The 24642-nt window shown below is 37.9% G+C and overlaps 2 protein-coding genes across 5 annotated transcripts in view; one reads left to right on the top strand and one right to left on the bottom strand.

Moving 5' to 3' along the window:
- Positions 1 to 333: 333 nt before the first annotated feature.
- Positions 334 to 22716, bottom strand: LOC109031911 (uncharacterized). 4 transcript variants are annotated; one of them, XM_019043755.2, is made up of 12 exons: positions 22468 to 22716; positions 21740 to 21821; positions 20004 to 20193; positions 18877 to 19070; positions 18309 to 18383; positions 16155 to 16274; positions 13778 to 14281; positions 10563 to 10868; positions 8834 to 9055; positions 7169 to 7294; positions 5417 to 5548; positions 334 to 4638 (listed from the first exon to the last, which is right to left on the bottom strand). In XM_019043755.2, exons 2-12 carry the CDS (start codon positions 21797 to 21799, stop codon positions 3511 to 3513), a joined length of 3057 nt encoding a protein of 1018 aa, XP_018899300.2. In that variant the 5' UTR covers positions 21800 to 21821; positions 22468 to 22716; the 3' UTR covers positions 334 to 3510. The 4 variants fall into 4 exon arrangements, with proteins under 4 accessions (XP_018899300.2, XP_072161205.1, XP_018899301.2 ...); XM_072305104.1 differs by lacking the exon at positions 16155 to 16274; XM_019043756.2 differs by lacking the exon at positions 13778 to 14281 and having other exon boundaries at positions 22468 to 22712.
- Positions 22717 to 23025: 309 nt separating this feature from the next.
- Positions 23026 to 24642, top strand: part of Prp4k (Pre-mRNA processing factor 4 kinase) — a 28062-nt gene continuing 26445 nt past the window's right edge. Inside the window, exon 1 of the mRNA XM_019043808.2 lies at positions 23026 to 23316. Within this exon, the coding sequence (XP_018899353.2) occupies positions 23312 to 23316 (5 nt within the window). The 5' untranslated portion in view covers positions 23026 to 23311. The remainder of the gene's footprint in view (positions 23317 to 24642) is intronic.

Below are 24642 nucleotides of genomic sequence, written 5' to 3'. Positions count from 1 at the left end.
GAGACTTGAAATTTTATGAATATATTCTTCACAATTCTGGATACATTTATAGAAAGTTCAAAAGCATTACGTAGGTTAGTTCTGTGTTGAAAAATAAAACAAGAGAAATTAGGGAACGTGAAATGCAGTCGGGCACCTTCTAATAATTCGGTACAATTGAAAAAAAAAAAAATAAGTTTACAAGAACACTGTTCTTTTACTGGAAGAAGTTTCACAATGTCAAAATGTTTAGATGGCGCTTTTCCTCAGCGTATGTTAACTGACCCGTTAAATTTTAGCGACGGAGTTATTGGGCTTAGGAAAAAGGTGGTGGGAAAAGAGATACACAGAAAGTTGATAAATGTGAACCACGTTTACTATAGGAAAAGATAAAGGTACAAAATTCACAAAATAAATACAAGAAATGTAGGTGAAAGTAATTTTTTTGCTTGTAAGTGATGAAACAAGAGTTCAAACAGAAAAGGCATACATAGTTGCCAGATAGTGCTGAAAGATCAGCACTTCCCATGTGAAATACTTGTACAATGTCACTGTCTAATTGCACAATCTTGCAGCTTTGGTATAGAATAACCCGAAAGAAGAGGAGGTAGTTGGACTGTTTCTGACTCATCCACCGGTGGCGATTTTTGGCGATTGCAATTGGCATCAATAGTTTTCCTCCATAAAATGTATTATAAAACAATCAGCAGAAGAGGCAGCTCGCCTCACCTGAATCGATACTATATTGGAGGAAAAACAGTGTTGCCAACTTAAAAAATCGCCACCTCCATCCACAGGAGCACCTATTTGTATAGGAAAATTTACGGCACTTACGCTGTTTATGAAATGAGCCAGAAACAGTGGCTCCTAAATGGAAAAAGTTGTCTACACACACGAGTGTAAAATGATGTATGTGCTTGTATGCCTTACACCGAGGTTATTCAAATAATACCAAACAAAACTCCAATTGAAGCCATCTTACAAACAAAAGAGGAATGTTCGGGACTGGTCCAACTGATATATAAAATAGAAGCTTTTGTAACTGTCAAATAGTAAGATATATTCGAGAAAATACTTAATTGAACATGAAAAAACAGAACCGATTTATAGTCACAAAAAAATAGGAAGTTGTAAAGAGTTAGAAGAGAAAGCTGTATCTCAGGCGTGCAGTTTATCATCCGTGCCAGCATAACTGCGGATATTAGCCAGGTAATAATTGGTCTGTTAACATTCAAGCAATATTGTTACAGTGTTGATATTCAGTCAGAGAGCAGGATTTTTGCAGAAAACTGAAAATATGAACATCAACATGAAACAAATATTGCAGCAATACGACAGTAATCATTACCATAAATAATACAGAGTAATATTGATCAGAAAAAAAGCAATGGAGGTAATTAAAACCGAGAGAAATTGTACATCCTGGCGGAAAAATAGCACTGTACACTACTTTTGCACATTTCCACATTTAATACTGGTAAAAAATCCAATGACTTTATTGCTCTCTTTATAGGTCATGTTGATTCCATATTAAAGCAATTTTCCTTAAGATATTGCTACAGCTTTGGGGATATTAAGGCAAACTTCATACAAGAATGCTTCGCTGAGTGGATTGTACCTGTCTGCGGATGTTGTAGACCCTTAATTTTTTCCTGAACATAACATTAAATCAAAATTGTTGAAAAGAGGATGAATATCTTGCTGTTCTGCACTTTTGACCTACGATTCACCTGAATGAGAGGCAACCGCAACTGCAGACCTAAAGGCATGTGAAACTTAAAAAACTAAGCGATTATTCAACATAATTGTCTCAAATCCAAACGCAACATGCTCTCATATGCTGTGGGCTTCTTATTGAAACTGATAGACAAAGCAATAGACAAAGAGGATATAAGGAGTATGCATAGAGTACATAGAGTTGTAATGTAAATGAGAGAACTGGCGCCATGTTCTGCTCGACGAGTTCCAAGCCCGGTGTGCGCCGAGCTTTGGTCACTTTTTCTATACATTTTTCATCCAAAATGGCGGTGTATAATGAGTGGTAATTCCTATCTTCTTTGTTTACATCGGATGGCCGGGTACCCGTGTATCAAGAACAATCGATCATGTATCGGAAAAGTGACCCGTCGTCACACAGGAGTCTCGTTTGGGACCTGGAAAATGTTTAAAAATGACGCCTGCTCTCCCACTTACATTACGACTCTATGTACTCTATGGGAGTATGGAGCGATCTTATTGATTGAAATGGGTGGTTTTCAGAGACTAAGGGAGAAAATTTTAGGTTAGCTATAGGTTCTCCCATGGGTTGCCGTTAGTTAGTCTCTTACCTACCTTCTTTGTCCATTCCAACCATCTGCTTCCACCAATAGGATCTCTCCATGCCCCTTTTGTCTTCTTTGTCTACAGCTTTGTCCATTAATTTCAATAATCGGCCCGCTGCGCTGATGAGAAATGTTCGAAAAATAAAACTAATCAGTCGAAAAAATAATTCAATTGGTTATCAAATTAACAAGTCATCATGTATCAAGTTAACATTTTTACAAAATTATCATTGTGAGACTGAGGAGCATAGCTTAAAACTGCTTCAAATAGGATGTTTCACTTGATACTTTTTCTTTCAGGGTAGTGTTTATAACTACGTTGACTTCCGTTTTTACATACTGCCTTGCTGTGCTGCAGAAGAGAACCATTAGTGAAATTAATTGTATGTGAAGGAATGGAACCTAACTTAGGTCCTAAATTCGAGGAGATAAATACTTTCTAAGCTATTGGCAATGTTTCTCACGTATGAGTTTAGTTCTTTCAAAATGTTCGTTTCATCTTTGTGCAAAGGAAAAAGCAAGAGCAAATGCTTTGAAGGAGATGAAATCGCACATAAGGATGATCGATAGCAATTTTTTTAAAACAATGCATGAGAACAGCTCTTTTGATGAAAGTTTATTTTGGTTAGGTTTTCTTACATCTATTTCTGAGTAGGCCTTGGTGCCAGCAGGTGAGCAAAATGTCTCTGCGGCTGGAGGATATTAGAAAATGCGTGATATGGAATGCACAAATTGCCCCTTCGAAAGTGGATCTAAGAGGTCCCCATCAACATAACTTGCGTGTGAAGAATTAAATGTCCTGTGAGAAGTTTACTCAATCTCTAGCATACTTAAGATGTTCCATAGCGGAAAATACAAATGATAGAGAAACTGAATTGCTAATGATCACACAAATGAGAACCAACTCACAACTCTTCCAAAAAATGCTTGCAATTCACGAAGAGCACTCTCATTTTTTTCTCCAAAGTTCAAAAACCACCAATAGCTTTCTTGCGCAGCGAGGCAGTCATAGCTTCAAAATGTCTCAAAAAAATGGACAACATTTTGCAGTAAGGAACTACACTTTCGAGCTCATCCGTAAAAACATAATAGTTCTTGCAGTGTTTCTAGTCCATGCCATATATTATAGTTCCAAACTGCAAAATGTGGTCTCATTTATCTTATCACTAAGGTCTAAAGGACGAGAGGCTTCTCAGTCTTCGGAGTCAGACTACAAGTCTTTCTTCTGGGCACTTTCCAACTTGCTTTTGAGAAGCGAATAGCGATACGACAAATCAACGTACTCGACGAAGGCGCGCCGTAGCCTTTCTCGCATTTCCAGACAACACGCATTGTCTGCCTCCTTCAGCGTCGCATCACACACGACTACATTGCCATCGACATGAACATACTGAATTTCAGTCACAGGAACAGACGGTCTATACTCGTTCCAATACAGAGTCGCACCACTGTGCGACTGGATCGTGATTTCGATGCTGTCAGAATTAACGACGAAAATAAGAGCGTAGCAGGTGTCAGGTCGCAAGTCTTGAGGCAGATCATGCTTCTCCCCGTACAAGGAACTTCCTTGACAAGAGAGGTCAATCATGTCCGTGCTAATGGTGGCCTGGAGTGGAAATCGGGACTGGTCGTACCCCAGCTTGATGGTGAAATTCTTGCAGTGCGGTAGCGTTCTCACTTGGAATTCGAAACGAGTGCCCGGTACGACCGGTTGACTTAAAACGGCGTGGAGCGGTGTCCTCACGTCATTCAAACACCCGATCAAGCTCCGATTCCGCCAGCCTAGGTTGCAGTTCCCGACGTAATTTTGGGCCGCGTGCTTGAAGGTCTCAGGAACCCCCTCTTCCTCACTCTGTGTGGCTTTGTTCACCAGTGATTCGCGATTTGTGACGCTTCCACGTTGTTCCATGTCATCTGCAACAGAAGTTCCACGTTGTTCCGTGCTATGGGCCTCAAGTCTTTCTGTGCTACCTGCCATGAATCGATCCACGGTTTCCTTCAGTTTTTTGTTTTCGAGCTCGACTTTGGCCAGTTCGTCGGACAGAACGAGGACGATGTCGTCCAAATGATCGCCCCGCTCTGCTGAGCTGGGTTGCTTTGTTGACTCCAATTCCTGAATGTACGACTGGAGACCGGCAATTTCCGCTTCGAGTGCCTGGATTTTCTCTGTTTGCATGAGCCGTCTGCGTCCGGCCAAAATAGGATTGGGATGCCATCCATCCATCATCTGTTCCATCGACGTTCTTCCGAAAACGAAAGGCCTGGGACCATTGTATTTTCTTGCGATGTGTAACCATGGCCTGCGTACAGTTCTAGGAGCAGTGTTCGAGCTCTCACCCTGTATAGTGAAAAAAAGCTTCATTAATTCAAGTTCAGATGCAATGGACTGCTGCATAGAGTAAGGAATTAAACACAAAAGTTCACACATCTATAAATAGCAGGTGTCGAGTTTTCAAGCTTTCAGAAAATCCCGTGCAAAGTTTTTGAAGCTGTGCATTTAAATGTTCGTGCAGCAAATAGGGTTTAGCCAAGGATTTTATTATGGAGCAAATCGTCCTCCAAAAAAAGAGGCAAAAATGAGGGTAAATTGGACGTATTTCTGTCAAACGGAACTATGTGCATTGTGACGTGAGCCCTGTGATGCATGTATTCTTATGGATCTCAGGGCTCATGTCTTGATGCACATAGTTCCGTTTGACAGAAATACGTCCAATTAGAAGCAAATGTCAACGAGATACAGTAATCTATAAAAAAAAGACCACGTCCGCTGTTTTTACAGAGAAATTTTTTTTGATGATGAATGAACAACAACAGAATAGTATTTGATTTAACTCTCCATGTAAAGTGTTGAAGTGCATGTGGGGAATTTTCGTTTTTTTTGCGGGATTTTTGTTATTCCCTTTTTCTTTGTTCTCCCTGCTCTCCTCCGGCTTATCTGTATGCTATGGTTTTTTTGTCCAGACGTTAATTTCTCTGCTATGTAAAGTTACATTGAATAAAACTCATCTCAGGGCCGGTGGGACTTGTCCTCACCATTAACTAAGTGTTTTATTTCATCTCGTTTCCAACAAACAGACTCTGTGAGCTTTAGACCATTCAGTTATCCAAGTACTTACCATTGGAGGTGAGGGATTAGAGTTATCATCCCCACATTTGAAACCCTGAGCATCACATTTAACCTCAGACCCGCTTGTTGTCGGCTGTTTTATTGTTTCTGAAACTTCTTGAACGTCATCGGTTGAGGTTGACTGTGAAGGCAAAATAAGAGGAAACGTTGAAGAGAAAACACAGCTATGGAACATGAAACTAGTCCAATTATGATCCGATGGCATTGGACCACTGGACAGGGTGCAGAAAACGTCATCCTGCTGTGCTAAGGAAGAACGCCATATGAGGTTATAGATGTTGCCAAACTTCCTTTGACAAATCACAAATTTGCAGGAAAGTTTCTGAATATTTTTCTTACAAATTTTTAGAGTTTTGCTTGTACATACTTGGATCTAAAACATCTGAAAATTTCAAGGAAAAATGTTCATAACTTTCCATAAAAATTAATATTTAATGAGAGGTTTGGCGACATTCGAATGTTCATACGGCGTTCTTTCTTGAAATGGCAGTATGGTACATATTTTATGATCAAAATTTCCGATCAAAAAACGGTTTAAACAACGAAATGTTACTGAAAGTAACTCATAGCTAGATATTAATGTTTTTCGTAGCAAAAATTCAAATTTCCCTCTCATGAAAAAAACCATCTACTTGAGTGAAATTTGCCTTATTAAATGTTACCATAACAGTCTGAGCAGTATTGAAATATTGCAACTTCCATCTCGACACTTTGTCTCAGCTGTTGCGCGTTGTTTACACGAAGCTTGTCCACACCATTGTATTGCGCGATTTGATTCAAGTAGACTCTTGTTCTTCTGGTAAGCGGGAAATTTAAATTTTTCTTAACCAGTGCATGGAGCAAAGCAAGAAATTCACATCTTCATTGCAGTTTTTTAATAACTTATCTGGTATTTGAATTTTATGGAAGGGAACCAACCAACATCCCATCTTGCATTGCACTTTTTGTTTGCCCATTAGAGGGACATTTTCGCAAAAATGTTGGTTGGTTTTATTTGTCTAAAAAATTAAAATGCGAGATAAGAATTTGAAACACTGCGATGGAGACATGACCGGTATGTTTAACTTTATCCCTTACAAAAAACTTGATATTTTTGGTGGGAATTTCAGTAATTTTCACTGCGCAAATCATGTGTAATGTAAAATTTTGTAGAGAACTCATAACTCAGGATGTTTGAATTTGTACCTTGTCCAGTGATTGATTGTCGTTTATCATATCTCTTTATTTTATTTTTTTATCACAAAACTGTGCTACTTAATACCTATACAATTCCCATGAATTTACCTTAGGTAGAAAAGTACACTAGCAGAATTTGTGTCGCTTGGTTCCCTGATAAAAAAAATAAAACATCAGAAAAAATTACCCTACATTAAGGCTAATTGGGCACATATCGGTTAAAACTATCTATTTACAAGTGAAGAAATACTGTGTGTTGAAAGAGAGATGGAACTTCTGTGATGCTCAAGCCTAGTTGGACTATGTTTTGCAATTAGGAACTATAATTTTTGTCTCTTCGTAAAAACACTTAGGTGCATGAGGAAATTGATAGTGCATAAGTTCTTTCTAAACTGAGCCAGGAACTGTTGGAAAAATTAGCATTTTGATGGGTCCAACTAATCTTCATTGAGACTCTAATGGCATATATGTTGTTTCTGGGAAGAGCTGGAACTGGCCGTTCCTTATTGTAAAATTCACTCTGATTTTGAGAAGTAGAGAATTCTAGTCTGAACATTTAACATACCGTCGAAGAACTCCCAGAAGCCTCCGCCATCGTTGCTTCCTCTGCGTGTGATTCCTCATTGGTACCTTCCTTCTCGAGAGGCGCCTGTTCCTTGGAGTTGAATTTCCTCCTCAGCGTTTCAATTTCCTGTAAGAAAGTACGCTATCATGAGAGGCTTGAAACACTCCAAAGTTAATAGAAAAAAGATAGATTCACAAAAATCAATGCATGCTGGGCAATATATTGTAATTTTTAATTTTCATAAATGTGGCACAGCGCGATTTTTGCTCGTCCAGTCTGAATCTTAATAATCTCTGGTCATAAAAATAGGGCCATACAAGGGATAACTCCTCATTTATTCACATTATTTGCAGTGATCTGTTCAAAGACGACAAAATTTTAACGATCCCATCCTTATATGGACGTATTTTTATCAAACAGATCTGTGAGCAGGTGAGAGATATGGGGTGTGCTCTAGAAAGCTGCATAAGAAGCCACGTAATAGTGGGCATGATTCCTTTTGAAGAATTGGAAAAGCGGGATTTTACATTCTACCAAAAGGAACTAACAATAAGCGCCAACTGAATGCGGGATTCATGAACCGCGGGCATGGCTAGAGAGCATCAAGGACAGGGCTCATGAGTTAAAGCCGACCAAGCAGAGCCCGGCAGTGCCGCAAGGGCGGCTTTGTCCCTGCTGACGTCACTTATAAATATTTTACGCTTTATAGTTCCCATTCATTCTTACGGCCAGAGAACTAACAAGCACACCCCATATTTCTCACCTGCACATAGGTCTGTTTGGTAGAAATACGTCCATATGTGTATCGAGTTCTAATAGTTTTCTTCATGAAAAAGCACTACTTAAAATCGAACAAGGATTTTCATAATTACAACACTCAAGGAAAAAATCGTTGGTGCAGTAAGTGAGCTCAAAATGGGATAAACATAATGTTCTAACAGGGACATACCTTCTTTTACGAGCTGCCACAGTCAATTCAACATTCCAGCTCTCTATTTACCTTCGAGAGGGATTGTAAAAACTTATTAGTGGAAAAATGTCTGTATTCTATTGATGATTTCTAAGTGTTTGCTATTCTATCTTTAGACCTCAGTCTTAGTTTAAAAATTTTTTCTTCTTTTTTGTCCCTTTCTTGACACTATTTTATGTTCTTATATGCACTGGAAAAAAAACCACATTGGATCTAGAGTCCAGACTCTTAAAAACATCGACAAGAAAAAGTACTCCTGATTCAATCAGAATCTGGCTTAAATCAAGAACCAAGCCTCTTAATTTAAGCGGATTTCGTTTTGATTCAAGCAAAAATCCGATTGAATCAAGAATATCTTTTCTTGTCAATGTTTTCAAGAGTCTGGACTCTAGATCCAATGTGTTTTTTTTCCAGTGTGAATTAAAAAATAAAGGATTAATATTGTTATTTTAATAGGAACGCACAAAGTCGTATTTTGGAGAAAAAAATGAGTTTGGGGTGGTTATGAATTCAACTAGTTTTAAATTCCTCCTGTTGAACTTTCAAAGGGGAGAGATAATATTTCGAGTTTGAAATTAGTCGTTAAACTTTGTCCTTCTGCAAAACGTCTTGTTCAGGAATGTCATAATCCTCCAACATAATCTCCCTCACATCGGACAGAGAATTACAGAGGTTCTTTGACAGACAAGACGTACCCGATAGAAGGAATTTATCATTGGCAGAACATCTTGTTCAGGCATGCCGTATTCCTCCACCATAAAATTCCTTATAAGAGAGAGATAGGTAGAGCTGCTTGGAAAGTTGCGAGTGTTGAGAGGCCAAATAGCTTGTTCCGTCACATTAGTATCTTCCTTCTCATCCTTCTCAAGAGGCTTCTGTTCCTTGGAGTTGAGCTTCCTTCTTAACCTTTCAAATTCCTGTAAAAAAGTACGCAATCAAAAGAGGCTTGAAATGCTCCAGAGTGCATTGAAGAGATTATAGACTTACAGAGATTAATGCATCTTGGACAACAAAAACTATTTCTGGCTCATTCATAAAAACACCTGAGCACATAGGAAAACTAATAGTACATACGTTCCTTCTGAACTCAGCCAGAAATTGTAGTTCCTCAAAATGCAGTCCTTGTTGCCTAAATGTGCTGTAAAATTAGCATTTTAATGGATTTACCCATCTCCATAGAGAGACTTACGGCACATATGTGTTGTTTTTGGAACTGTTGTTACTTTAGCATGCACCTAGAGAATATCCTGGATTTTCATTGATTTGGAATGGGCCACTAGACAAGATCTACACTATGAAATATTGTCACAGATTTTCTCTTTAACATCTTCCGTAGAAAACGATCCATATGTCGGAAAATTCAAAAATCAAGTCCTGAACGAGTCATTAATAAGTATTTTTAATCCAGATCAAATCGAAGTTAGATTATACAAATGATGTCAGTTGTATAAATCATACTCTATACTATAAAATTATAAGCATAATGCATGGAAACTAAACGCTGGGTGTGTCCTCTACCCCTTCCTTTGCATCACCCCTCCCTCCTCATTCTGCACCTCCTCAATCCGCTACCCTTTATGATAAGCCTATGTCACACTATCAAAGCTAGCCATCAAAATATCAAGGTCAGGTGTTGTGATTGGCTTATTCCATGACTTTGACCAATCACAGCACTTGACCTTGACATTTTGATGGAGTATTTTGATAGTGTGACACAGGCTTTCTCACTCTACACCCCCCCCCCCCCCATTTTCTCTCCTGGCTTTTTGCTGACTATTACAGTTTTTCCACCAGTTCAGACCAGTTTTCTCTGCAACTTGGCGGCACATTATTTTGTGTTTTGTGTAGCTTGGCTAAGTTTCTTTTTAATTTTCTTTTCATACTTTTATTTCTACTTTGTTTTGCTTCCGCATGTGATTCCAGTGATTTATTTTGTAAGTCATTAACTACTCTTTATAATATTGTTTTCTTTCCCTTTCATGGTAAAGTTTCATTATTATTGACTCCCTCCCTGAGCATATTATTCTTTGTGAACCACTCTTAATAAAGAATGTTCTTTTTTATTGGAAAGTATCATTATTATTGATTTACTCAATCATTCTGAGGAAATAATATTTATTTTTTTATTGTTAATATCCTTTCATCGTTTGGAAAATCGCTTTTGGCTATCGATAGGATATAGTCCTTAGATGAGCCCACTCTTTACAGACTAACGATTGAGAGGTCTGCATAGCGATCAAGGGGCATACCCCTGTAGTGTTAATTATATACACGTATGTATATCTTGTGTGGAAGTTGATTTCTAGACTTGCTGTTAAGTGATTCGTCATGGCATTATGAGACAAAAACACGCTACGCAGTGCTTTAATTCATGCCTTGTCTAGAGGCTCATTCAAACATTTTTCTAGTTTTTTATTCACGTACCTGACAGAAGGAATCGATCATGACGGAAACCTCTTCTTCAGGAATGTTATACTCCTCCACCATGAAGTTCTTTAACCAAGACAGATTGCAAGAGAGGCCCACATGGTGTTCCCCACCATTGCAAAACCAATTAGCTTTGTCCGTCAGTGGGAGGGAATTCAATGCTGCCTGGTTATTTTGAGAGTCTTTAGTAGTCTCATCCAAAGTTCTTCTAGAGTCCTCCTGTGACGAGGGATTTGCCTTGACTGCCTCATTCGACACAGAACTGGCTCCTTCTGCCTCAAGGATGTCATCCTTAGGTTGTTCCTGCAAAAAAAGACTTAAGATTGTATTACAGTGGCGAGGCATGAATGATCCATTATCAATACTTCTCCATTTGAGGCCATAATAAAGAATCGATTTTTCAGGTGTTGGTTGCGAACACCCTTTTCTCGATCATTTTCCATGGGTTTGAATGACAGATCTATCAATACATCGCAAAGCAAGCAGCACCACTGTTGTACTCATAGTTGTTTCTTAAACAGCTCCTTCCCTTCGGAGACCCTAATAGACCATTAGACAAGATGTTGACAAAGCAATGTGATACATGCTTTCTTATCAAAATTTCACGCAGAGAAAGGTATGTAGGTACAATGAAAATTACAAGGAATAACTCCCAACCACGATATATGAATGTTTACTAATGCATAAATTCAAACTTCCCGCTCATAGAAAAAACAATTATCTACTAGTGTAAAATCGCACACTGAATGTTACCAAGACGGTTTCTATGGTATGAAAATACGACAACCCCAATCTCGGTGCTTCAGCTCAGCTGTTGCTTGTTGTTAACTCCTTAAACACAGGGCGGATAAGGAACATTCCTTGATTGAAAAGCCTGCGAAAACCGGTGTAGTAACCAATTTGATTCAAATAGACTGTTGTTTTCCTTGTGAGCGAAGAATTCAAATTTCATATAACCAATGTAAACCAAAAATGTTATTATTTTGGTTCCGAGTTGATTTCGGAGAATTTTGTTGGGCAGGTTGTGTTCAACGAACGACTCTGGCAGTATCCGTGCAGGTACACTAACTTGAGTTTGGTTTAGTTGGTCTGCTCGACCTTGGTCCGCGATCACCCCTTTCCCAAAATCTAACTCTTGATCAGAGATATTTCTTTTCTAGAGCCATACCAACACATGATAGCTTAACTCTTCAGACACCCGTCTGGCCGAAACCCACATCCTGCGTGATGTGGTGGTGCGAAACAGGTGGAAATTATATGGGAACTAAAGTGTCATATCTTTGAGAAGATTTGCCACTTTTTCTCTCAGTTACCAAAAAAAAAAAAAAAAAAAAAAATTGTGCACAACGTAAAATTTTGGTAAGGAAACAAGTATCAGAATGCAAAAATTGGCATTTTGTACGATGGTCCATTGGTTTACATTGTGATTAAGGGAGGTTTAAGAAAGCCTTCATTGTAGCAATATACAAAATACAATTCTTGCCAAACTCAAGTTTGCCAAAATTCGGCTATGTAACTTTAAAAACGGACCCTCGCAAGGAGTTACAGTGCTTTGCCACGACAAAAATTTCAAAACACAGAAGAATTCTATGATTTCAACTAACTTGAGGGTAGATATGAACCTACCTTAAAATTTACAAAACTCCCAAAGTAGCTTCTTTCTTCTTTAGTAATTTTTATTGTGTTAGAATCATTGTGATTTCTTCAAAGGGCCCACTGCCAAAATTTTACTGCTAAATTTTACTCCAGATTTGCTAAAATCGTGTTTTACATGATGCTATTTCAAAGGCCTCCTTTAAAAACCTCCCTTAATCACAATGTAAACCAATTCGTGCCTACTACAGAAAAGAGCTGTTTAAGGAATGATTAAGATTACAACCCTTGAATTACAGGTGAATGGAGAGGTTTGACCGGAATTAGCTTCACGACATTAGACATTGTCTAATTTTCTCAGATGTTTCGTTTTGTAGAGAGAAAACTAAGCAACACTGAAACTTGAAATTTTAGGTGTATACTCTTCATAATCTAGAGATATTTTACTGAGAGTTTAAAGGCTTTAAGTAGTCTCGTTCTCTGTTCAAAAATCGAACCAGGAGAAAAAGTTTGGCAATATAAAATACAATTAGGCTAATTACACTTCAAATAATTTAAGGTCACAATCTGAAAAACCAGTTCTCTGACTCAACTCAACAAAAAATACTGTACAGAAAATTTTGCCTCTGGGGACTAGCGTTTATTTCCCGTTGGACACTCAAGAACCACCCTAAGAGGACAGCTAAATTCAAACATTCCATACCTCTGACTGCAATGTAGCCAATTTCAGCTCGTGTCTTGTTATTTTGCAGAAGCATTTGACGAGCATTTTCCTTTCAATTTTCTGTGAATTTTCATCATGTGCCTACAAATGTCACAGTAACATTTCAAGGGCTTAATGTAAAAAATTCGTAACTCAATTGCATTCTTAAAAAATCTCCGATTATGTTGTATATGTTCTTCCCCAGAAACAAATCAAAATTTTTCTTTGTGATTATTCTGAGAATGAGAGAGGAAAATTCACAGAAAATTTCAACAGAAACCATTGATCAGTTTCCTCTCAATGAAAACAATGACATGAAAATGAAACATGAGTGGAGATTTACAACATTGCGATCCAAGAAGCGCATTTTCCGAGTTTAGGGGCTAAGTTCACACTATCGCACGTACGTCTATTTCAAAATTTTCAGGGTAGCTATGTCACTATTGCTCAATTCTAGCCTTCCAGGGTGATCTGGACCCCCCTCCCCACTACCAGACCCCTGTAACTTATGAACAAATTGACATAGGAACTTCGAATTTTGTGAGTGCTTTCAGGTCAAAAGAAATGACTTCTGGGAACCTCCGAAATTTTAAAAGAACCATCCTGAGAAGGGGCAAGAACCCTAAGGATTTTAGGGATTTTTGGATCATCCTGAACATTGGAAACAATAGGGAGCTATTACTTGTGGCACACTTTACAAAAACTTATGTGTTATTAATTTCCATATTCAGATAATTGCCTTGGTGGGTAACTCAGAAACAATAGTTCCTTTTTCTTTTACGTCTTTTTTTTTGTTTTTGTCTTTATTTGACTTATGATTCCATACAAAAACTTTAATGTTGTCTTTTTTTGTTTTTGGACTTTTATCTTTATTTAACCTGTGTTTACGCGTAGTCCATATTTGTGAACAACGTACCTCTCTGGGTTCAAAAATCTCAGTCGAAGGGTCATCCTCAGGTCTACAATCTGGCTTTGTGATTTTGCTCAAATCCAGCATAAGCTGGTAATTATCTAGTTGTGATTTTGCCGGTCCAGGGATCTTTGTTGGATTCATCAAATCCAACATTAACTGTTGGATATCTGGTTGTAATTTTTCCAGTCCAAGGATCTTCCTACGTTTGTTCAAATCCAACGTTAACTGGTGATTATCCGGTTGTAAATAAGGGATCTTTGTGCATTCGTACGAATCCAACATTAACAGGCAATTATCTGGTTGTGATTTTTTTGGTTCAGGGTTCTTTGTACAATTAAAAATATCCATCATTAACCGGTGATTATCTGGTTGTGATTTTGCCAGTTCAAGAATCTCATTGTGCGAGTCTTTTGTCTCCGGGGAAGCATCTTCTGATCCTTTCTGTAAAAAAGCTGGCTCATTCTTGGCGGTTGTACAGGATGATTCCAGTTTGGGCGCGACAAAATGCTAAAATCAATTCAATTCAACTTCGCAATACTTTTCAAAGAAATTCTATTCTAAATTTAAAATAAAAACAGGTTGATATCTCATTTGGCAGATTTAAGGGGAGGTAGCCTGATTACCTACATTTGAGGTTGCCTGGTTTTCTTTCATGTGTCATTTTTGAGCAAAGAACTCAAGTACTTGACCCCTTCAAAATTGTTGTGAATTTTTCCTAGATTATGAAGAATACACTCATAAAATTCCAAGTTTCAACGTTGCTCAGTTTTTTATTTAAGAAATAAAACATAAGAGAAAATAGTGTATTTTTCCTTCGGAAATTACACTAATTAGGGATTGTCTGATGTAGTAAAGTAAGGCTTAATCCGGTTTTTGTCCAATTACACACACAAAAAAAAAAAAGGTTTGCATATGAATATCAAAGAAAATCATTTAGGTGAGGTATCATTTTTGGAATACCTGCTTTAACAGAAAAAGTTCCGTCAGAAGTTCAGTGAATTTTTCACCCTTTTTCAATATTTTCAGTCCTACTTTGACAATTCAACTTTTCCTGGATTTTTCAAATTCTGACACTTCATACAAAAGATCATTTGGGAGTACTAAAAGGTCAGAGTCAATCGGAATGAGCCTAACTGTTAAAGATATTGCCTCATTTTCTATGTTTTATTTTTTTAACAAAAAAAAAGAGCAACTTGAAATTTTGTGAATATATTCTTCAAATCTGGGGTAAATTCAGAGAAATTTTAAAGTCATAAAGTGGTTTAGTTTTCCGTTAAAAAAATGAAACACATGAGAAAAAATTAGGCAATGAAAAATACAGTTACGCTCATACAAATTAGATCTGCTCAATTTTTATTGCGATTAAATTGCCTGTTTGGTAAAAGCAAAAGCAGAAATTGACGTTCTCTGTGGTATTTAATCAACAATTTATGCGATATGCTTTTAGTATGGTGAATCAAAAGCCTAGATTCACCAGCAATTGTGAATTGGACTACATTTTGCAATTAGGAACTACAATACCTGGTTCATCCGTAAAAAAATGTATGTGCAAAGGAAAAATAATGATACATGCGATATTTTTAAACTGAGCCACAATTTTTACTTCCTAATTGCAAAATGTAGGCCAATTTCACTACGGTCATGCCGAGGAAAAGGACTTGGGTGCATTTTGATGTTACAAACCTTCTGATTTAAAATGTAAATATCATGGGAAACTTGTGTTATTTTTTTGTATTTTCAAGAAAATCCATTCAGAATTAGTCTAACATACTTGCAGGCTATTTATTGATATTGATATAAAAAGCAATAGACAAAGAGGACAAAGAGAAACTGGAGGGATCCTATTGGTGGAAGATGGTGGCTTCAACAGTAATGGATTAACTTATTATATTCATATATGAGGCCTTATATGTAACAATGGCGGATGTGAAAAATTACCTTTTAGAAACACGCTTAAAAAACTGTTTTGTTCACACAAAAATTTAATATGTTTGGCTCTGGCATAATGTACAGATCTCGAAGATCACATCTCAAGTATTTTCTTAAAATTTTCTTGATGCCAAAACAGTTTTTTGAATGTGTTTCGAAAAGGTAATTTTTCACATCCCCATTGTTACAGATAAGTCCTCATATATATAATGGTTAGTCCACCATTTTTCCCTTCAGACTATAAGAGCCACCCGTTTCAATCAAAAGGATTGCTCCATATTCCCTTTGAATTCTTTGTCTATCACTTTGTCTGCTGAAAATTTAGAATAAATAAATTCATAAATTTCCTCAAAAATGAAGATCTTAACAAAGGAAAATTGTCAACATGCAAATCCTTCCACTACATATCTTCGTGGCCGATTAGTATTACACATTTTTCTGAGCAACTTACATTTTCCAGTGGCGTGGAAATGACTTTTCCAGGTCTAGTGTGCTTCTGTAAATCACACATCAATTGGAAATTTGCCACTTGCTTCTCCGTTAATTCAGGAGCCTTGTCGTTCAATTGTCCCTGTGAAAGTCTTGGATTAGAGTAGACAGAGACTAAGATGAACTTCATTTTGGAAAAAGGAGCTGATTGAACTTCACTTTGCAATAAAAAACTACTATTTCTGGTTCACTTTAGAAATTAGGTACATATCAATCCTTACTATAGGCAAAAAGGTGCTTTTGTAAGGAGGCCAGAAATCACAGTTCCTCAATGCAAAATGTTGTCCAGATCTCATTCAGCGGACAGGATATATCTGCAAATCCATTAAGTTTTAAGTCTGAAGTTGGCTGTAAAACGGGCAAATGGTGAGTTTCATGGGTGGCGTTAGCCACTTCCGGATAAAGTCTAAACTCGACACCACTGGAAAGCGTCCAAACGAAAGAGGTGGCAGCCAACCATAGACACACATCACTCCCTTATTCTGAAAATTGATTCGGTTTGAACTTGTCCTGGTTACAAGTAAGATGCAATTGAAGCCTTACATTTTGACGTCATTTGAACCAAAAAGTACACTATTGAAAGAAAATTCTCTTATGATATTATTTGGACTTAAGGCGTTGTTTCTAGTTAACATTTGGTTTTTTGGAGTTAAAAATGCGTCTGTTGTAATTGTTAAGTTTAAGTTACAAAAACGACAAAAAAACAACGTTTCTTTATAAAAAAAATGAGGGAGCTAATTACCGCACAAGTTTTTGCATAAATAAAAGGTTATAAAAAAACAATTTTTTTTTGAGTTGCATGGAAGATGAGCCGCATTTTGCTTGAAATGAATCTTCCAATGAAAAAAGTCGTCGAAAATGAGTGAAAAAAAAAATCTTTTATTTGACGTTTCTTTAACTCAAAACAGCTAACTTTAAGTTAATTTCGCACAAACATAACACAAAAAGACCAAGTAGTGTCAACAAGAAACAATGCTTTATGTCAAAATAGTGTCTCAAGAAGAATTTTGATAGGTGCAGTGTTTAGGAATGCTCACAAATTCACTCTGTTACAGTCGGAAAATTGTACGCGGTCGTCTCTAAAGTTAAGTCATTTTGTTTTCATAGAATCCAGATATATTCAATCTTGGCCATCAGATATTTCTTGGAAACTGCATCCTTATATTCTCAGCTTCCGGAGGATTTTAAGAACATTTTGGCACAGGAAAAGCCCAAGAATGCCTACTCAGAGCAAAGTCAGCTGACGCCTTAGATGCGAATCAAGAGTGAAATGAACCGAACAGCTGCTTTTTTTTACGCTGCCACCTAAAGCACACGAGTGGCTTATTTGAAGTAGGAATACATTTTGCAATTAAGAACTAATATTTTAGTCCCATTTTAGAAATGGAGTACATCCAATTGGACTACATTTTGCAATTATAGGAACTATAAATTCTGACTCAGTGTAAAAACGACATATGAACCATTAGTTTCCTGATGCACATACATGTTTTTCCGGATGAGCCAGAATTTTTAGTTCCTAACTGCAAAATTAAGTCCAATTAATGCTACCACACAGACAAAAGCTGCTGCTTTTTCTTCTTCTCCACATCATTCTTCTCCTACTTTTCTCTTTATTCCTCTTTTTTCTCTGCCTTTTTGTTTTCGTTTTTTCCTTTTTACGTTTTTCTTGATGTGACTGGATTTTGCAGTTGTGGTGTGATTCATTCAAGATTCAAACTAGTAAATCGACATGATAACTAGATTGTTTTGTGAAATTAAGAATATTTTCCATTGAGAACTTAAACAGGGTGTCTACTAAAATTTCATTTTGGATTTTCCCCATGCGTCAATTGAATATTCCTGATTCTTTGCGAGAATGACTTGTCACTCTTTTAATTTCACAAACCAACATAATTAATGCATTAATTCAAATGTTGTACTTTTCTACGCCCTGAACTGCATATAGTTGGAAAATGCTATACGGACTTAGAATTTCCTTAGCACATTGAAATTTCTTATATTTTCCGGTGTTTCCAGTTTTTATTGATCATAGACACTCTGTTAGATACAGTTTTCACAGCTCAACTAGGCACAAATAGCTTTCCAGGAAAATGAAAAAAGGATAGCCACTCACCAGATGGACCAATCTGGTCAGCTTATTTCTGGTCCGTATTAATTCATCTTTCAGCTGTTGATTTTCGAGAGTCAACTGTGGGCAAATAAAATAATACATTATTAGGTTTTGGATAAAAGGTTGTGACATTTTTTTAGAGGGGAATCTTACGTCATTTTTATTTTAAAATAAATTTTCTTCAGTTTTTTTTCCTAATCGAATTTTACGTATCCTCAGCAACAACGAAAGACCAAGTTCTTAAAATCTGATCGTTAATGAATAAGTTATGCAACATTTTGTGACACATGGGATAATGCAATTATTCTGTTTTTTCAAAACTTCACAAAGGTTTCTCTCAAAACGATCAACTTGAGATGTTACATCGGTTTAAACGGGGGGAAGAGCTGATTTTTCAACACTATGTCAAGTCGTTCGATTAAGTGTGGATGTTTTACATGAGTTTAAATGGGGGAAGCTGCTAATTTTTTAAGACTATCTGGCAACTTTGGCGGTATACATTAGTTTTGAAATGAGCCAGGAATTGTGGTTCCTCATGAAAAAATGGAGTTTAGTGGAAAAGTGAGTTTACCCTGGCATTATTTGTCTGCATTGCGGAGAAATTACGTTCAACAGTGACAAAATCATCATCAGAATTCTCAACCGCCACCCATTCGCTATCGTCCGGCGATTGGAAGAAGAAAGGAACAGATGCACCGGCTATCATGCCTTGCTCTGTAACGTAGCAGAGTTGGTACATTTTTCCATCTTTGGGGAGCAAATGTCCTGCAGGGAAAAAAACCACCTATCAGACTCACAAGACTTGAATTACATAATCTAAAGACAGAGAATTAGAAACCTCCTCAACAATGTCAATGTCAATGTGCAAAGATCAAGGAAATAATTCTCTCGCACAAGAGGAGTCCAAGAACCTAAGAATAGCCATCCTTGAAAATAATATTAAAAGGGCTATGCCTAGAATACCGAAAAATTTGGCACCAGCAGATACAAAGAAGCGCCGTTTTTGGGCCCATCCTGAATTTTCTCAACTTAACGATTTTTGCTTTTTTAAGGCCTATATTTTACCTACTCGAAGCATCGTGATTTTATCATTGTTAGTCTCTTTTCAGGTCTAATACTGAGGACCAAAAAATGCCGGTTTTGCAAATGCCAGAGAATCCGCATTTTTCACCAAAATCGGCCTTCACACGAATTGCGTAATGAAAATTACTAAAATTAACTTTCAACCAAGAGATAAACGTTTTTATTTCAAGAGCATTGGTTAAGAAACATTTAAATCCCCCACTAACAAGAAAACCAAAAGCCTACTTGAGCCAAATCATGCACAACATCCGTTTCGACGGGCTCCCCAAGTCCCCAATAAGCAGTGTGCCTTTTTCATCCTGCATCTTTTAACATTTTAACGACATGCAACAGCTGAGCCAAAGCGCCAAAAATGAGATTGTTATATTTTTAAACTGCAAAGACTGTCACAGTAATATTTATTTTTCTATGGGCGAGAAGTTGGAATTTATGCACTGAAAATTGTGATACCTTTGTTAGGGGTTGTTTTGGGCAATTTTTTTTGTACAAATCTTAATCTACATAAAATTTTGATGAGAAAACATGTATAGCTTTACTTCGATTCGCACTTTGTCTGATGGCCGTTTGTTAAGAGTATTTTCGCGAAAAAAAAAGTATATTAAAATTATACTATACCATTGAACCAGATTGGCTCTGATGGTTTCGGTGCAGGCTTCAAGAGGTGAGCGTCACTGATGCTTTGCCATCCAACTTGGAACACACCAACTTGATCCTTCTCCGAGTGCTGGATCTCACCATGGAGTGAGTAAGTGCACTCGAGATTGCTGCCACCCGGGTAGCAATCTACCAAGTTGTGAAAAACCGCCTGTCGACAGATTGATTCATTTGTTATATTCTAATCAAAGCTGTGTTGGAGTCAGTGTTCCAACTTCACCTCCAAGTTTTAGGAGCCGTTTGGCCTATCAAGTTCAATTTTTAGGGGCCAAATTGAATTTTTGCCTATATATCACGGCGCATTTGGTGAAAAGTTATACGCAAGATATACAGTTACAGGACTTGCAAGTTGCAATTCGCAGCCATTACTTGGGAAAGGGAAAGGCCAAAGGAATGATATTCCGATTTAAAACAAGGAGCTTTTAGTTTACTTAAAGTTTGTTCAATTAAATAATACTTTTTCTGACTTCCTATTATGAAAAGTAGTAGAACGATTCTATAGTATGTGCGATAAGTAGTACGATTCTCGATCTGCTGAGCCGCTGCCGCGACGAAGTTCCGCGCGCAACTGCTTGCTATGCGCGTTCAGTCCAGGCTGACTGACAAAAATCTTGAAATCATCAAACCGTAATTTAGGATTGCGACAATTTTTTAGGGGCCACGTTTGGCGCAGGGTCTTCATTTTTTAGGGGCCATGGCCGATTTTTTAGGAGCATTTGGCGACATGGCGCTCGTGGGGTTGGAACACTGGTTGGAGTTTCGACAAGAATATAGGAATTAATTGTATTTAACTTTGGCCTGACAGGCCCGAACCCTGCTACTCCTCATACGATACATGTCAAATTGATAAATCAGGAGAAAAAGGAGGGAGGAATCTTTTCCTTCATGAGAAGCAGAAAAATAAGGGGAGAGAGAAGAAAAGAAGGGAAAATAATGATGGGAAGAAGAAAAGAGAACATAAAATTTGTATCTTTTTCATCCTTTTTCTCCTTCACTTGATTTTTCTCTCCTTTCACTTGCTCTTTTTCCTCTTATATTTTCTTCATTTTTCTAAATCAGAGTACAAAGACTACGGTCCGTTTGGAATTCTGCGCAGCTTTTCTGCAAGACCATGCTTTCTACCCTGGAAACTTCCTATTTTACATTAATTGGATTAAACTTTGCAATGAGGGACAACTACTTCTGGCTTTTCCATGAAAGCACTTGTCTGCATAGGAAAACTTACAACATATGTGCTGCTTCTAAAATGAGCTAGAAGTGGCAGTTCCTTGACAATAGATGTCATCAAAATACTGCGCAGGTGTTCCTTCAAAAATTCGATTTTTCTGAGTTAGTAATTAGCTTACATTAAACAAAATTAATCACAAGCAGTTTTCCTCCTTCATACATTTCTCAGTTTTTTTCAGGGTCAAATTGGACATAATTAAATCAAAAGGAAATGTATCCATTCTAATATAAGCCCTGGGATCTAGCATACATAAGAAGAATACATCATATTTCAGCATATTTCTTCTGGAAGAATACATGCATGAAAGGGCTCATGTTTCAATGTATATAGTTCTTTTTAATTTACATATATCCAATTGAACAAGTTCCGCTGCCTGAAGTACTCTGCTTGGAGGATAGATTTAAACAACTTCAACATCAACGGATTTTCAATTCAATCCTACTCATATTGACTTCTGGTATTTAAGTACCTGATTGAACTGGGCGGAAGAGAACAAGCTACTCGATAGAGAGGCAGCACCTTCGTCCATCGTAAGCTTGATCGATTTCAATCTGAAAAACAGAAAAAATAAATCAGCTCTAAAGAAGCCATATTCTTGACAGTGTTTACCCAGAGTGGAGGGTTTGAACCTTCCTTCGTGGTCACCTTCAGCACAATACCAAACACGACAAACCAGTCACACGGCACAGTTAAAAAGAAAGTCACCTCTGATCTTAGCCCCTCCGCCGTGTCTTAAGCACTGGGTAGAAGTGACAGTTTCAGTATTAAAAAGTGGATGTCCCGCACTTATTTTCTCTGGAAACATTGCCAGTTATGAAGATTAAATTTACCAATGGGACACCCCAATACCACCTGGAAAGGTTGAAAGATACATCTCTTTCTACAAGGTATCGGATACAAGGACTTTGAGGGAAAAGGTCTGCGTTACATCAGCGGGCCAATTATTGAAAGTTTGACGCAGCCCGAAAGGACATCAAATTACGATATATTGCACGGTTAGGGCTTTGTCTTGTTATGTCGGGCCGACATAGTTCCCATAATCGGGCCGCAGATGACAGCTGGCGGTGGGGTTTCGGACTCCATGCTTCGAAGGCACCACACAGCTATCTTGGCAATGATACTCAGGCTCAGAGGATCACAGTTAGAACCGTATTGAGAGGATGCCTTTGAAATCAAATGAAAATCTCAGCAACTGACCTGTTAAATGTGGTAATATAAAGTTGCCTTGTCGAGGTAGCTTCTGCCACAGTTGATTATCTTACATCCATGGGTTAGACACAGATGAAAACTTCAGAGTTACATTACAAATTGAAATGATAATCCTCGTGAAGCTAAACGAAACGAAACCAAAACATACTATGCTTCAAATCAATTTCAAATTCCTAAGGGAACAGATTCCGAGAAAAGCTACAGCTACAACGCAGAACGTAAACAAATTACCCAGCGGGCATCATCAAAAGATCATCGGACCATCTGAGCGTTGTACTTGTACAATGCTGCCAGATCTCTGATTACTCATTGACGTAACTGAATCAGCACACTGAGACGCTTTTCTGTGCCAGTTCAGAGAAAAATTTATGATAAAAAATTATCAAAAGTATAATTGTGATCCCTCACACAAATTATTTGGACTTAATCTGAGAGAATAAGATAATTTTGAGCTTACGTTAACATCGTGTCTCTCTTGGCAACATTTCTGCTTTGATTGTATGACGTCATTACGCTTGCGGCAGTCGCTAATCGACGATTCATCAGTGGACTCGAACTTTTCCCTTCCCCGCCACTGATGGTCCCCGACTTCCCGTTCCCACAAATTTTAACCAATTTTCTGGTAGACTGCACTTACTTGGTTACCACATCAACCACACCAATCCCGATATATCCTCATTAATTATTTCTATTTTTCTGCTGGGAATTCGTGCCGATAAGTGATAACTGCGTGAGAAGTGCGTGCCGATACGTGCGGGCACCGGCTATGTGGACTCTCTGAATCCGGCCACTGGCGCCTGGCCTCTTTCTCCACATCTCCTGCGGTTTCATCATGGGGTAAGTAACGTTTGGATTCGTTTCCTACCAGTAATCTTACCGCTTATCAATTTGGTTGTATATTTTTCTCTCCACAATCTGGGTCGACAACCTCCCTCTGAGCGTCTAATCAAGATGATTCTGCCTCTTAATGGATGGGTTTTTCAACGGACCATGCCGCTGAAAAGAGCCTTGTTCTGAAAGCTTTTGCGAAAAGATATACTTCAGTCTACTCACTTAAGGATGGTGTCGTACTATTCATTATCTCTGTCCGCAGCTTAGTCTGCAGGTTGATCATTAGTCTAACCTAACAGGTTAGATCCTGTTTTAGACGAGTCTGCTGTTTTTCATGTAAATCCTGAAAATTTGTAGTTTCTTTTGGGATGTGAGTGTGACTTTTTCTATAGACTGTCATGCCAAAATGTAGCACACGCTCATTCACATAGAATTTCTGATCTACACGTTATTATTCCTTTCTTTGGCATGATCTTCGGGCTACTCCTTGGGATTTTGAGAAGTAAATGGGTTAGACCCAGCTTGAAATAAATTTACCCACCCTTCTTCTCTTCATGGACAGATATTGCAACCAGCATATGTGTAAACAGGCAGGCATCTGTTTACACTCCAGTTAAAACTCTGCATCTGTGTCTGGATCTATGCTCCTTTACCCTCTTCTGTAAAAGTAATACATGTGCCATTTTTTATGACATTTAGTTTTAATTGTTCTGAATTCAGTAGATAACATCCGTAATGAAAACTGTAGACTTTTGTTCAATTTATAACCTTGAAAAAGAGTATTAATGAAGCAGGAAGAGTGCACCACTTTAGAGTTTGTTTTATCTGAACCAAAGAGGACCGCTACGGAATGCATCACTTTTTTATCCTGCTCCACTTTTGCGTTCCAGTAGAACGCTTGGACTGCTCTTCGAGATGGGTTGAGGCTGCCGTTAGGCCGGATGAACTGGTCCTAACTGCGAAGATCCCAATCCATCACGTTCCATGCGCTCCACGGATAAAAAGAAAGGCCCTTTTGTGCTAGGCGCAAGTGTCAAGTTTGGCAATGTAAGGAAGGTTGTGGATTGCATCTCTTCTTTTTCTTATTCTGTGGGCTGATAATCAAAACTTTTAAGCCCGCGTGCCACTAACAAATGAATTCATCAAATGGAAGATGGCAGAGATACGTACTGGTTTTCACGCAAGTCTGCTACCAAAAGCAAGCGGACCGTCAAATGTCGATGAACAATCGCCATCTTGCATTTGAGGAGTTCATTTGATAGTGGGACACGGGCTATTGGCAGAGCCCAACAGGACGGTCCCATTAGTTGAAGAGAGGTTGTCAAAGGAGGT

The sequence above is a fragment of the Bemisia tabaci genome, chromosome 10, assembly GCF_918797505.1.
Source record: "Bemisia tabaci chromosome 10, PGI_BMITA_v3".
NCBI lineage: Eukaryota > Metazoa > Arthropoda > Insecta > Hemiptera > Aleyrodidae > Bemisia > Bemisia tabaci.
Note: the sequence above shows the minus strand (reverse complement) of the source record. Positions and strands in the feature narration are given on the sequence as shown.

Excerpts from the sequence above, each read along its gene's own strand:
- LOC109031911 (XM_019043755.2), bottom strand. The coding sequence starts at position 21,799 with ATGGACGAAGGTGCTGCCTCTCTATCGAGTAGCTTGTTCTCTTCCGCC. Across the intron at positions 18,384-18,876 it reads TGCAGACAAATAATGCCAGG|TTGACTCTCGAAAATCAACA; the intron begins GTAAACTCACTT and ends ATTTGCCCACAG. Across the intron at positions 9,056-10,562 it reads TGATCGATTCCTTCTGTCAG|GAATTTGAAAGGTTAAGAAG; the intron begins GTACGTGAATAA and ends ACTTTTTTACAG.